This window comes from Elephas maximus, chromosome 16 (genome assembly GCF_024166365.1).
Source record: "Elephas maximus indicus isolate mEleMax1 chromosome 16, mEleMax1 primary haplotype, whole genome shotgun sequence".
Taxonomy (NCBI): domain Eukaryota; kingdom Metazoa; phylum Chordata; class Mammalia; order Proboscidea; family Elephantidae; genus Elephas; species Elephas maximus.
This window is the reverse complement of record NC_064834.1, coordinates 39,807,831-39,822,359: the sequence shown is the minus strand read 5'-3', so window position 1 is coordinate 39,822,359 and position 14,529 is coordinate 39,807,831. Positions and strand designations below refer to the sequence as shown.

At 40.5% G+C, this 14,529-nt stretch overlaps 1 protein-coding gene across 1 annotated transcript in view; it reads right to left on the bottom strand.

Moving 5' to 3' along the window:
• Window positions 1–12,987, bottom strand: part of FAS (Fas cell surface death receptor) — a 53,068-nt gene extending 40,081 nt beyond the window's left edge. The window contains exon 1 of the mRNA XM_049854860.1: window positions 12,717–12,987. Within this exon, the coding sequence (XP_049710817.1) occupies window positions 12,717–12,746 (30 nt within the window). The 5' untranslated portion in view covers window positions 12,747–12,987. The remainder of the gene's footprint in view (window positions 1–12,716) is intronic.
• Window positions 12,988–14,529: the final 1,542 nt, after the last annotated feature.

Below are 14,529 nucleotides of genomic sequence, written 5' to 3'. Positions count from 1 at the left end.
TTGTATTATTCCTTTTTAACGAGATTAGAATATATGGATAATGATGGTAGTGAATTCACAAGAGTTTACCTACCATTTGGAAACTGGATTTTTTTAATCTTTAAATTATTATCATTTACTCTTTCATATAAATCTTTTTGCTCTTCGAAGTTTTTTAAATAGTCATAATTTTACTAAATTGAACTTCGTAATGAACATTAACTGTTGTTTAATTGGATATTTCTTTCACCTATTATTTACCCCCACCCAAAATTATTTACCAGGACTATCTTATTTCTGTTTGGCCCACTGAGATGAAGTATATCACCACTCATAATAGCAGTGTTGTTTTTGAAGAAAATCCTGTCCTGTTTTTGAAGTAAAATCTTTGGACAAAGAGATGCGTCACGCTCACGGAAATTTATCTTTTTAATTTCTGAAATTAAAAGCACAGTTCTACAAATCACCACAAACTGGTAACTATAGTTTGCAGTAAGTTCTAGCTCTCATTAAATCTTGGTTCATTTTTTTTTAAAGAGTACTTAACCACACCTTGATAGATTTCTACAGAGAAAATATGACACTTGAATTCCTTCCTGGGCTGTCACAAGATGATAAGACAAACAAAATGAATCTCAGAATTTAGCATCTTATTGTCCTATTACCAAACTGTGAATGAGTAGATTTATGTCTTAGATTAACACTCATTTGTTCACATCTACAAAGGACATAGGCTGACTTGTGTGGCTTACAAACTGACTGAAAAAATTCCAGTAATACAGAGATTCATTCCTTAGTCACCTACAGAGAGTACTCTGGGAGGACAAAAGACATTCATTTCAATGTGTGAGTTTTTGAAAATTTGTTTTAAAATATCGGCCATATTATTTTATATTTTCAGCTGGTGTTTTAAAAAGTGAATCTTATTATACAAGTATAATACTTTTTTTATTTGTTATACAAGTACAATAAACTAAAATACTTAGAATTTCATTTAAAAAGGCGTGTTAAGAGAGCGATTTGAAAGACATCGCAGGTAGTAACGCAGAAATTGAAACCCCTGGTTCTGAACTTCAGATACATTGATGAGACTAGATGGGCTAGGAGGTTTGGAGAAAAGAGCTCCCCACCACCCCCGCACAAATCTTCTCTCAGAATTCAGCTAAGAGTAACAGGAGGCAGTGTGGGCAGTGGGAGGATGGTAGAAGCAAAAGTGAGAATTTTTTTAAAAAGGTGTTGACACCAGCAAATTCTCCGGTTAATTCCTAAGACGTTACTCATTTAAACTGAAATTTGGTGTCTCATTATAATCACAATTTTAGAGCAGAAAGGATTTTAGAGATGACATGAAGAAGCTATGCCCTAAACCGGTGAAGCGACTTGCCCACAGTTGCACATCTGGTTCAAGAGATTCGGGACCAGAACTAGAGCCTCTTGATTCCCTGACGTTCTTGATTTGAAGTACAGCAGCGATGCATAATGCATCTGGGATGTCTTAGAGCTGAGCCCAAGGGGGATTTCTCATCTTCAACCATCACTGAGCTAAATAGAACATTTCCCAGGATTTTTAGAACTGGGATCATCAATGTATCCACAGGGTCCAGAACTGCTTCTTCACGCTCTTACTGGCACTTGCTAGGCTAGGTTAAAGCTTATAGTCTTCTGCTGTTGAGGACAAGAAATGGAGCAAGAAATGACATTTAGCCAACTAATTCATTGTCTCTTGCTTTTCAGACTTTTTATTATTTATCAACACTTGAGGAAAAAGAAATTTTGAAAAGATCATTATAATAGTTCCTTGTTTCCAATAATATAACACTTCTTTAATATATTTGTGCAAAAATTAGGCAAATAGTAATGACATTTTATAACAGGTACTTTATTGAAAAACTAAAATAAAAATAAAGCAAAATAATTTTCTACAGGAAAGAGATAAGCGAAGATTCATTCATTTTAATTTTTTCAAAGTGTCTAAATAAAAATTCACCAAGTATCTTATCCCAGCAATGTCCTTTCTCTTCCTAAAGGCCAATTTTTGGAAAGACCAGAAGAGAGATGCTTGGAGCAGTGGGAATAAGTGACTGGTGAGGCCTGTGACCGACTAAGCAATAAATAAGAGACCCTAGAAAACTTTACCTGGGGTTTAATTTTAAACTTAGTGCTAGAATTAGAAAAATCATTCTCAAAACTCTGACAGGTACCAGACTCACGAAGGGATCCTTGCAACAACGAAAACAAAAAAGTAGATGCTTAGGCCCCCCACAGACCTAATGAATCAGGATTCTGGGAGTGGGATCTTTAACAAATGCCTTCCTATGATTTTGATGCGCACTACAGTTGGAGAAAAACTGGGCCAAAGGAAGCAAAATCCAAGATTAGCAGGCTACTACCTTTACATGTGAGAAAAGAATAGTTTTATAGACTAACAGTGTCAGTGTTCTATACTTGCAAATCAGAATTTTACTTTTCCTGGGGAAACCATAAGGTTTCCAAAAATAAGCCTGAAAAGAAGAAAAGTCATCTTTGCAAACAGGTAATCTGAGGGCCACCACATCCTAAACTACAATCCCAGAGTTTTTAAAGGCCGAGGGGCCACTTAGGTAATAAAAAACACCTGGGTATAATAGACAATGAGGAGTGGAAGGGGTAGATTAATTGCAGTGTGCCTACCTGGAAGAAAGGGGCAGTCATGAGCTCCGTTGGTCTAGGGGCCTTGCATGGTGTGGGCCCAGATTGTTCTTCTTTCTTTTTTTTTTAAGAGAAATCAAAATCTTCCAATATTTAAATTAAAAAACACTTGCCCTCGAGTCAGTTCTGACTCATGGAGACCCCATGTGTGCAAGAGTGCAGCTGTGCTCTACTGTGCTCCAGGGCCTTCAGTGACTGATTTTTTTTTCTTTTTCTTTTTCTTTTCTGTGCTTTACATGAAAGTTTACAGAGCAGATTACTTTCTCATTAAACAATTAATACACATATTGTTTTGTGACATTGGTTGCCAACCCAATGACGTGTCAACACTCTCCCCTCCTCGATGTGCGGTTTCCCACTGCCAGCTTTCCTGTCCCCTCCTGCCTTCTCATCCTTGCCCCGGGCTGGTATGCCCATTTAGTCTCGTTTTGTTTTATGGGCCTGTTTAATCTTTGGCTGAAGGGTGAACCTCAGAAGTGATTTCAGTATTGAGTTAATAGGTGTTCAGGGGCCATACTCTGGGGGTTTCTCCAGTCTGTGTCAGACCAGTAAGTCTGGTCTTTTTTTGTGAGTTAGGATTTTGTTTTACATTTCTCTCTGGCTCAGTCTGGGACCCTCTACTGTGATCCCTGTCAGAGGAGTCGGTGGTGTTATCCAGGCATCATCTAGTTGCGCTGGACTCAGTCTCGTAAAGGCTGTGGTAGTTGTGGTCCATTAGTCCTTTGGACTAATCTTTCCCTTGTGTCTTTGGTTTTCTTCATTCTCCCTTGCTCCAGATGGGTTGGGTACCAGTGGAGTATCTTAGATGGCCGCTCAGAAACATTTAAGATCCTGGACACTACCCACGAAAGTAGGATGTAGAACATTTTCTTTATAAACTGTTATGCCAATTGAGCTAGATGTCCCCCGAGACCATGGTTCCCAGCATTTGGCCCAGTAATTTGGTCCCTCAGGGAGTTTGGATGTGTATATGAAGCTTCCGTGACCTTGCCTTGGTCAAGTAGTGCTGGCTTCTCCAGTACTGTGTACTGTCTTACCGTTCACGAAAGTTACCACTTACCTATTGTCCATTTAATGTTTTTCCCTTCCCACCCCTCCCTTCCCTTATAACTATAAAAGATTGTTTCTTTCATGAGTTTTTATAATAGTGGTATCATATAATATTTGTCCTTTTGAGATTGACTTATTTCACTCAGCATAATGCCCTCCAGATTCATCCATGTTGTGAGATGTTCCACAGATTCATCATTGTTCTCTATCATTGTGTTATATTCCATTGTGTATATGTACCATAATTTATCCATTCATCTGTTGATGGGCACTTAGGTTGTTTTCATCTTTTTGCTATTGTAAATAATGCTGCAGTGAACATGGGTGTGCATATGTCTATTTGTGTGACAAATCTTATTTCTCTAGGATATGTTCCTAGGAGTGGGATTGCTAGATTGTATGGTATTTCTATTTCTAACATTTTAAGGAAGTGCCATATTGTTTTCCAAAATGGTTGTACACATTTTGCATTCCCACTATTAATGCATAAGAGTTCCATTCTCCCCACAGCCTCTCCAACATTTGTTATTTTCTGTTTGTTTGTTTGTTTGTTTTTATTCTTGTGAGTAATGTTGGGGTGAGATGGTATCTCACTGGAGTTTTGATTTGCATTTCTTTAATGGCTAGTGATCATGAGCATTTCCTCATGTGTCTGTTAGCTACTCAAATATTTTCTTTGCTGAAGTGTCTGTTCATATCCTTTGCCCATTTTTAATTAGATTGTCTTTTTGTTGTAGAGGTGTTGAGTTTTCCTATAGATTTTAGAGATTAGGCCTTTGTCAAATTTGTCATAGCTGAAATTTTTTTCCCAGTCTGTAGGTTCTCTTTTTACTCTTTTGATGAAGACTTTTGATGAGTATAAATATTTAATTTTTAAAAGATCCCAGTTATCTACTGTCTTAGTTATCTAGTACTACTATAACAGAAATACCACAAGTAGATGGCTTTAACAAAGAAAAATTTATTCTCTCACAGTCTAGTAGGCTGGAAGTCCAAATTCAGGGCATAGGCTCCTGGGGAAGGCTTTTTCTCTCTGTGTTGGCTCTGGAGAAAGATCTTTCTCATCAATCTTCCCCTGGACCAGGAGCTTCTCAGGAGCAGGGACCCCAGGTTCAAAGGATGAGCTCTGCTCCTGGTGCTGCTTTCTTGGTGGTATGAGGTCCCCAACTCTCTGCCTGCTTCCCTTTCCTTTTTATCTCTTGAGAGATAAAAAGTGGTACAGGCCACATTCCAGGGAAACTCTATTTACCTTGGATCAGGAATGTGACCTGGGTAAGGGTGTTACAATCCCACCCTAATCCTCTTTAACATAAAATTATAATCACAAAATGGAGGACAACCACACAATACTGGGAATCATGGCCCAGGCGAATTTATGCACACATTTTTGGGGGGACATAATTCAATCTGCGACATCTAGCTTACCTGCTGTTGTTTGTTTTGTTAGTTATGGTTTATATCCTGTTTATGCTGTGTATTAGGGCCTGTAATGTTGACCCTATTTTTTTCTTCTATGATCTTTACAGTTTTCGTCTTTATGTTTAGATCTTTGATCCATTTTGAGTTAGTTTTTGTGTATGGTGTTTTTGTTTATTGGTCCTGTTTCATTTTTTTTTTGCAGACGGACATCCAGTTTTGCCAGAATCGTTTGTTAAAATGACTGTCTTTCCCCCTTTGATGGACTTTGAGCCTTTGTTGAAGATCAGCGTCTGATTTTTTGGAAGTAGGTCACCAGGCCTTTCTTTTGAGGCACTTCTGGATGAACTCAAACCTCCAATCTTTCAGTTAGCAACTGAGCATATTAACCATTTACACCACTCAGGGACCCCAACATTTAAATAGTGGCAACAAATGTTAATAAATAAATAAATAAATAAATGCAGACTATAAATTAAAAAAAAAAAATTTTTTTTTTTTTAGCACTGCTTAAACATGCAATGATGTATTGCATAGACAAGGTTGGGAGGTTATAAGTAAAACTAACAATGCTTGTATTCGGGTGATGCAATAATTAGTGACTTTATTTTTTTCATTATTAGCTTTACTTTTTATTTCTACATCATGTGTTCAGTTTTTCTACAATTTGGCTATTTAAAAAAGAAGAAACAGATTCACAGTTGTAAGTTTGCCTTCAACGTGCTTTTTATCTTGTGGATCAAGTTTTAAATTATGCCCTTCCATTCTTTATTATTATTTTTTTAATCATAAGCAAATAGTCTTATGATTTTGTAACAGGTTACGAAACATGTACTCTTTAAGGGACTTTTGGGACCCAAGATAAATCACCAAAAGGCACTTAACTCACTAGGGGCTTTCAAGGGGGGGATTTCCTTATTCAGGTTTCTGACCATCTCTTAGAAAATGGTTACTCTCTCCAACTGTCAGTTGTGTGGGTTGCTAAGTGATCTGCTTTCCTTAAAGCATTCTAGTAGCCCTCAGAGAGATTCCTTTGAAATAATGATACTTCCACTCTAAGAGTTATTTAGAAGTAAATGACTCGTGTGCTGTCCCAAAGAGACTTAGAGGCAACATCCAAATTCTAGTTTCTTTTTGACTCTAATTCGCCACCCTCCCCCCCGCCCCCCCAAACTCAGCTCAAAAAATAATATTTCTTCTTCCAAATAAAACTCTAGTTTGCCACTAAGGGTGGTAATTGTGTTATGGACATGAAAAATTGAAGGCTTCTCATTCATCTAAATTGTAGCTACTGGTGGAGGCCCTGATAGTCTCCATATATCAGTTTATTTTTTGCCTCAAAATCTTGCCATCATTTGTGTTTTTCCATCTTGGTTGTTAATGTTTTAATTTGCATTTCATAATTTTATTGTGTTCATAAAATTTCTCAAGTCATTTGTGATAAGTAAAGTCCATTTAAAAACAAAAATAAATAGAAACCCATTGTAACCCCGTTTTGTGTTTCTTATACTGATTTAAGGAGAATGATTAAACTTTACATTAAACCTTTACCCATTGCCTTTGAGTCAATTCCAACTCATGGAGACCCTGTGTATTACAAAATAGAAGGCTTCCACTGGGTTTTCTTGGCTATGATCTTTATAGAAGCACATCACTAGGCCTTTTTTCTACAGTGCTTCTGGGTGGGTTCCAAGCACCAAACTTTCAGTTATTTGCCGAGCACAAACCACTTATACAACCCAGAGGCCTATACATAAAATAATTGTTCTTTATTTTCTCTCCAAAACTATACCTTTTATATACCTTGGTTTCTTTTCCAAACACTCTCTCTTCTCTCTCAAACATTTTTTTAAGACAACGCCTCTAAGAAATGTAGGAGACAAAACTGACTGCTAGCGGTTGCCTGGCCTTAGTCCTAGACAGGCTAGGACCACCCTTTTAGGCCACCGCTCACCTGTCAGTTTGTCATACTGTGGTGGCTTACATGTTGTTGTGATGCTGGAAGTTATGCCACTGGTATTTCAAATTGACTATATCTGTGGAAAGAGACTATGGAGGAGCTCAACATCATCATTTAGAACAAGGCCAGTGGCCAACTGCAGAACAGACAATTGTTCACGTGCAAGTTAAAGTTGAAGCTGAAGAAAATTAAAACAAGTTCACGAAAGCCAAAGTATGACCTTGAGTATATCCCACCTGAATTTAGAGATGACCTCAAGAATAAATTTGGTGCCCTGAACACTAATGACCAAAGACCAGATGAGTAGTGGAATGATATCAAGGACGTCATACATGAAGAAAGCAAAAGATCATTAAAAACACAGGAAAGGAAGGAAAGACCAAAATGAATGTCAGAAGAGACTCTGAAACTTGCTCTTGAATGTAGGGTAGCTAAAGGGAACAGAAAAAATGATGAAGTAAAAGAGCTGAAATGAAGATTTCAAAGGGCAGCTCAAGAAGACAAAGTATTATAATGAAATACGCAAAGACATGGAGTTAGAAAATCAAAAGGGAAGAACGTGCTCAGCATTTCTCAAACTGAAAGAACTGAAGAAAAACTTCAAGCCTTGAGTTGCAATATTGAAGGATTCCATGGGCAAAATATTGAATTAAACAGGAAGCATCAAAAGAAGACTGAAGGAATACACAGAGTAACTATACCAAAAAGAATAGGTCAACATTCAACCATTTCAGGAGGTAGCATATGATCAAGAAGAACTAATGGAATTGAAGGAAGAAGTCCAAGCTGCGCTGAAAGCATTGACAAAAATCAAGGTTTCAGAAATTGACAAAATACCAGTTGAGATGTTTCAACAAATGAATGCAACACTGGAAGTGCTCACTCAACTATGCCAAGAAATTTGGAAGACAGCAACCTGGTTATCCAACTGCAAGAGACCCATACTTGGGCCTATTCAAAAGAAAGGTGATCCAACACAATGCAGAAATTATTAAATAATATCATTAATATTACACATGAGTAAAATTTTGCTGAAAATATTGGGAAAACAGTTGCAACAGTACATTGACAGGGAACTGCCAGAAATTCAAGCCAAATTCAGAAGAAGATATGGAACAAGGGATAACATTGCTGGTGTCAGATGGATCTTGGCTGAAAGCAAAGGATACCAAAAGATGTTTATCTGTGTTTTGTTGACTATGCAAAGGCATTCAGTTGTGTGGATCATAACAAACTACGGATAACATTTCAAAGAATGGGAATTCCAGAACACTTAATTGTGCTCATGAGGAACCTGTACATAGACCAAGAGGCAGTCATTCAAACAGAACAACGGGATACTTTATGGTTTAAAATCAGTAAGGGTGTGTGTCAGGGGTGTATTCTTTCACCATGCTTATTCAATCCATATGCTGACCAAATAATCTGAGAAGCTGGACTGTATGAAGAAGAATGAGGAACCAGAATTGAAGAAAGACTCATTAACAATTTGCAATACGCAAGGGACACAATCTTGCTTGCTGAAAGTGAAGAGAACTTGAAGCCCTTACTGATGAACAAAGACTATAGCCTTCAATATGGGTTACACCTCAACAAAAAGAAAACAAAAATCCTCACAACTCAGGACCAATAAGTAACATTACGATAAACAGAGAAAAGATTGAAGTCGTCAAGGATTTCATTTTCCTTGAATCCACAATCAATGCCCGTAGAAGCAGCAGTCATGAAATCAAATGACACATTGCATTGGGCAAATCTCCTGCAAAAGATCTCTTTAAAGTGTTGAAAATCAAATATGTCATTTTGAGGACTAAGTGTGCCTGACCAAAGCCACGGTATTTTCAATCACCTCATATGCATATGAAAGCTTGACAATCAATAAGGAAGACCGAAGAAGAATTGATGCCTTTGAATTAGGGTGTTGGTAAGGAATATCGAATATACCATGGACTGCCAGAAGAATGAACAAATCTATCTTGGAAGAAGTACAGCCAGAATGCTCCTTAGAAGTGAGGATGGTGATACTTTTGTCTCATGTACTTTGGAGATGTTATCAGGAGGGATCAATTCCTGGAGAAGGACATCATGCTTGGTAAAGTAGAGAGCAAAAAAGAGGAATATCCTCGACAAAATGGATTGACACAGTGGCTGCAACAATGGGTTCAAACATAGCAACAATTGTGAGGATGGTGCAGGACTGGGCAGTGTTTTGTTGTGTTGTACATAGGGTCACTATGAGTTGGAACTGACTTGATGGCATCTAGCAACAACAACAGTAACCTTGTAGGTGGGGCCACATGTTATTAAAAAAGAAAAAGCAGTATTCACAGCTATTTCTCGCCCAAATTTCTAAGGTAACTTTGTTAATGTTTTGGGATTTCAAACTTATTTATTGTTAAGCGCCAGAAAAATAATGCCCAGAAACCAGGGAAGAGAAAACCAACTCCAAAAAGGAAGAGAGACAGAAAGAGAAACAAAGTGGTAAAGAATGGGGCTATGTGCCTATATATCACCAGATATACTGTGGGTTTGGGGTCAGACACTGCAATAAAGCAAATAGCATGATAAAGCAAGTCACACAGATTTTTTGGTTTCCCAGTGCATATAAAAGTTATGGTTACTCTATACTGTAGTCTATTAAATGTGCAACAGCATTATGCCTAAAAAGGTACATAACTTAATTAAAAAATGCTTAATTGCTAAAAAGTGCTAACCATCATCTGAGCCTTCAGTAAGTCATAATCCTTTTGCTGGTGAAGGGTCTTGCCTCGATGTTGATGACTGCTGATTGATCAGGGAGGTGGTTGCTAAAGGTTGGGTTGGCTGTGTGGCAATTTCTTAAAATAAGACAACAAAAGATTTCTCTGTAGCCTGCAATGCTGTTTGATAGCATTTTACCCGCAGAGAACTTCTTTCAATATTGGAGTCAGTCTTCTCAACCCTTACTGCTGCTTTATCAACTAAGTTTATGTAATATTCTAAATCTTTTCTTGTCATTTCAACAATGTTCATAGCATCTTCACCAGGAGTAGATTCCGTCTTAAGAAACCTCTTTCTTTGCTCATTCATAAGAAGCAGCTTCTCATCAAAGTTCTATCATGAGATTGCAGCAATTCAGTCACATCTTCAAGTGCCTCTTCTAATTCTAAATCTCTGCTATTTCCACCACATCTACAGTTACTTCTTCCCCTGAAGTCTTGAACCCCTCAAAGTCCTACGTGGGTCTTGGAATCAACTTCTTCCAAACTCCCATTAATGTTGATATTTTGACCCCCTCCCATGAATCACAAATGTTCTTAATGGCATCTAGAATGATGAATCCTTTTCAGAAGGTTTTCAACTTACCGTCTATACAATAAATTTTACAAATCATTACCTATAGCAGCTCTATAAGTATTTTTTAAATAATAAGACTTGAAAGTCAAAATTACTCCTGGATCCAGGCAGAATGGATGTTGCGTTAGCAGGCATGAAAACAGCATTAATCTCCTTGTACATCTCCATCAGAGCTCTTGGGTGACCAGGTACATCGTCAATGAGCAATATTTTGAAAGACAACTTTTTTTCTGAGCAGTAGGTCTCAACAGTGGGCTTAAAATATTCAGTAAAACTTGTTGTGAACAGATGTGCTCTCCTCTAGGCTTTGTTGTTCCATTTATAAAGCACAGGCTGAGTAGATGTAGCATAATTCTTAAGGGCCATAGGGTTTTCGGAATGGTAAATGAGCATTCGCTTCAACTTAAAAGTCACCAGCTGCATTAGCCCTTAACATGAGAGGCAGCCTGTCTTTTGAAGCTTGAAGCCAGGCATTGACTTCTCCTCTCTAGCTATGAAAGTCCTAGATGGCATCTTCTTCCAATATGAGGCTATTTCGTCTACTTTGAAAATCTGTTGTTTAGTGTAGCTATTTCCATCAATTCTCTTAGCTGGATCTTCTGGATAACTTGCTGCAGCCTCTACATCAACACTTGCTGCTTCGTCTTGTACTTTATGCCATTGGAGATGGCTTCTTTCCTTAAACATCATGAACCAACCTCTGCTAGCTTCAAACTTTTCTTCTGCAGCTTCCTCACCTCTCTCAGCCTTCATTGAATTGAAGAGAGTTAGAGCCTTGCTCTGGACTAGGTTTTGTCATAAGGGAATGCAGTGGCTGCTTTGATCTTCTATCCAGACCACTAAAACTTTTCTCCATATCAGCAATAAGGCTTTTTCTCTTCTCATTCATGTGTTCACTGGAGTAGCATTTTTAGTTTCCTTCAAGAACTTTTCTTTTGCATTCACAACTTGGCTGTTCTGTGCAAGAGGCCTAGCTTTCAGCCTGTTTTCAGCCTTCCACATGCCTTCCTCACTAAGCTTAATCATTTCTAGCTTTTGATTTAAAGTGAGAGAAGTATGACACTTCCTTTCGCTTGAACACTTAGAGGCCATGGTAGGGCTGTTAATTGGCCTAATTTCAATATTGTCTATCTCATGGGATAAGGAGGCCCGAGGACAGGAAGAGAAACAGACAGAGGAATAGCCCATCTCACAACACACACAACATTTATCCATTAAGGGTTCGCCATCTTATACGGGCACGGTTCCTGTCGCCCCAAAACAATTACAGTAGTAACATCAAAGATCTCTGATCACCATGACAGATATAATAATAATAATGAAAATTATTTTTGAAATAATTCTGAAATATTACAAAAATTACCAAAATGTTACACAGAGACACAAGTGAGCCCATGCTGTTGGAAAACCAGCTCCCAGTTGCCACAAACCTTCAATTAGTAAGGTCGCCTGGGAGCATGCGCAGTGGGTATAGGCACACTGCGGAGGAGGGAGGCTAGGGCTTTCTCCCACCACGGGTTTCAGAAACCACCGTGGGACTGCAAGCTAAGAAAGGATGAAACAAAAAGAAGAAGGAGAGAAAAAAAAAAAAAAAAAAAACCCTGCCACAGTGACTCAGAGTCTTAAGGAAAGGGATTCCCGGAAGGGAAACAAAAACAGTTTCTTTTTCTCTTTTGTGACAAAGGGTAAACAAGCCTCCTGAGGCTTAGTTAGCCCCAACGTAACTTTTTCAAGAAGAAAACGGTGACTTCTGAAGCTTCGGCTTTAACCATTGCCTCCGTGCTCATTGATTCCCCAACTTTGGGAACTGTCAGAAACGAGCAAGACCGCAGGCTCTCTGGCCGCTCGCTGGCTCCTCCGCACACACACCCACCCCTTTGATTTGACAAGTAAGGACTGGTCTAGCAGACGTCCTCCTGTCCCCCGCCAGTGTCTCCCTCCAGCGACCCGCAAACCTCCCAGGCCCTGCCCCAACCCCTGCCAGCCCCCCGCGCCCACCTCTTTCCTGCGGCACGGACTGCCCTCCCAGGAAGAGCCCAGAGCTGCTCCGCCTGCCCCGCGGGGTCCACATTTTTATCGAGCACCCAAAAAAGGGAGTTTCCCCCCTCCTTGACCACCCCGGCGGGAGGGAAAGTCCTAGCCGCCTCCCGGGAGCCTGTCTGTCAAATGCCGGTCGCGGCCTGGATCAGCAAGCGCGCATCCCCCCGGGCCATTGCCCCTTAGGGCTCCCGCGCCCGCCCGCCCCTGGGCCAAGCCAGGAGAAGTCTCCACTGAGGGGAGGACTCACCAGAGACAGGAGGATCCAGAACCCCGGCATGGCAGTGGAGCAACTCGCCCGCCCAAGTGAAAGGGCCTCTCGAATTTAGAGCAGATCCCGAAGTGACAGCCTGCCCAGCCCCGGCCTGGGGGGTTGTTCCCGGCCGGGGTCCGCTGCCTGCGCTCGGACACACTGACTCCAAGTTTCTTCCCTTTCTCTCCCCCCAGAAGCGTCTGTAACCACCTGTGTGTTCCTCTCCGGAGAGACAACTTACAAAATGCCTCCTGGGTAGAGCGGGGGGTGGGGTGGGGACAAACTTTGCCGGGGACCGCCCGGTCGGGGGAGGGCTCCTTTGAATCAGCAACTTGGCTTGTGCGCGGCGGATGGGGGGGCGGGGAAGGAGCACAAATGGGCATTCCCCATTCTGGGGCGTTTCCGGGACCCGCTGCCACGCTCAGTTCAGGTGAGGACCCTGAGAGCTCACACGCTCTCCGTACTAAACCCTTTTGCTGCAATCAAACAAAACAGGAAGGTTGGGAAGGGCACTGAACCGAGACTGGAGCGCAAAGAACACCCGTGCTGCTGGGGTCCTTGGTTAATCGTTGGGGAGAATCAAAGAGGAAAACCTGGCTGTCACCAAACTCTCTTGTGTCTGCGATATGAGGCGCTTGCAGGAACCTATAAATGGTGTAAGGACTGACAACTATTTTACTGAACATGGAGTCGTGGTTGCGCTCAGCTGCTAACCCAAAGCTTGTCGCTTTGAACTCACCCAGCATCTCCGGGGGAGAAAAGACCCGAGGATCTGCTCCCTAAAGATTACAGCATAGGAAACCCTATGGGGGCAGTTCTACTCTGTTCTGTAGGGTCGCTATGAGTCCCAACAGAACTACATTATATGGAAAGATTTTCAGAAACTGCTCTGTGAGATTCTGAGGAAGGCCCCTTAACTTTTATTTTTCAAGAGAACAAAGTTAACTACTATGACAAGTCACACAGCTCCGGTTGTAACATTCGCTCACAATTACTTCCCCTCTTTTGTTACTCATTATTTCCTGGCCAATTTTCTTAAAAAAAAAAAAAACTTATAATTCTTTAGTGCTCTGGTTAACACTGTTCAAAGTCACTATTGTTTTGGAAAAGTAGTTATCTGTTTAGATAATTTTGCATGGCTTTTACAGAAGGGAAGTTTGTATAATGACACTGTTAATGTGCGTGAGTTTGGAAGCAGTTTGTCAAACAAAACCAAACCCACTGCTGTCAAGTCGGTTCCGACTCATAGGGACCCTATGACAGAGTAGACCTGCTCCGTAGGGTTTCCAGGAAGCCCCTGGTGGATTCAAACTGCCAGCCTTTTGGATAGCGGTGGTAGCTCTTAACCAGGGTTGCAGGGCAGTTTGTACAGTGGGCAAAATAGAAGCAGCTGGATGGGTTCAAACAGCCAACCTTTCAGTTAACAGCCAAGCACTTAACCGTTGCACCGCCAGGGTTTCTCTGTTACGAATTAACAATTATAATTTTCAGCTCATGTAAGGATACTTGCCTAAACAATCCTGTGGAGATAGCTGAAGATCCAGGGACATTACTTTTACCAAAAACTTTCTATCACTAGATGGCATCAGAGCCTACATCAGCCAAGTGACAAGCCTGTTGCCGTGGAGTCCATTCCGACTCACAGGGATGCTATAGTACAGAGTAGAACGGCTCCATATATAGGGTTTCTAAGGAGCAGCTGATGGATTCGAACTGCAACCGAACTCTTAGCCATGGCACCACCAGGCTCCAGCCAAGTGACTAAGCAGATTGAATTTTGTTTCTAACAGTTAATGGGAATACGGGTTCT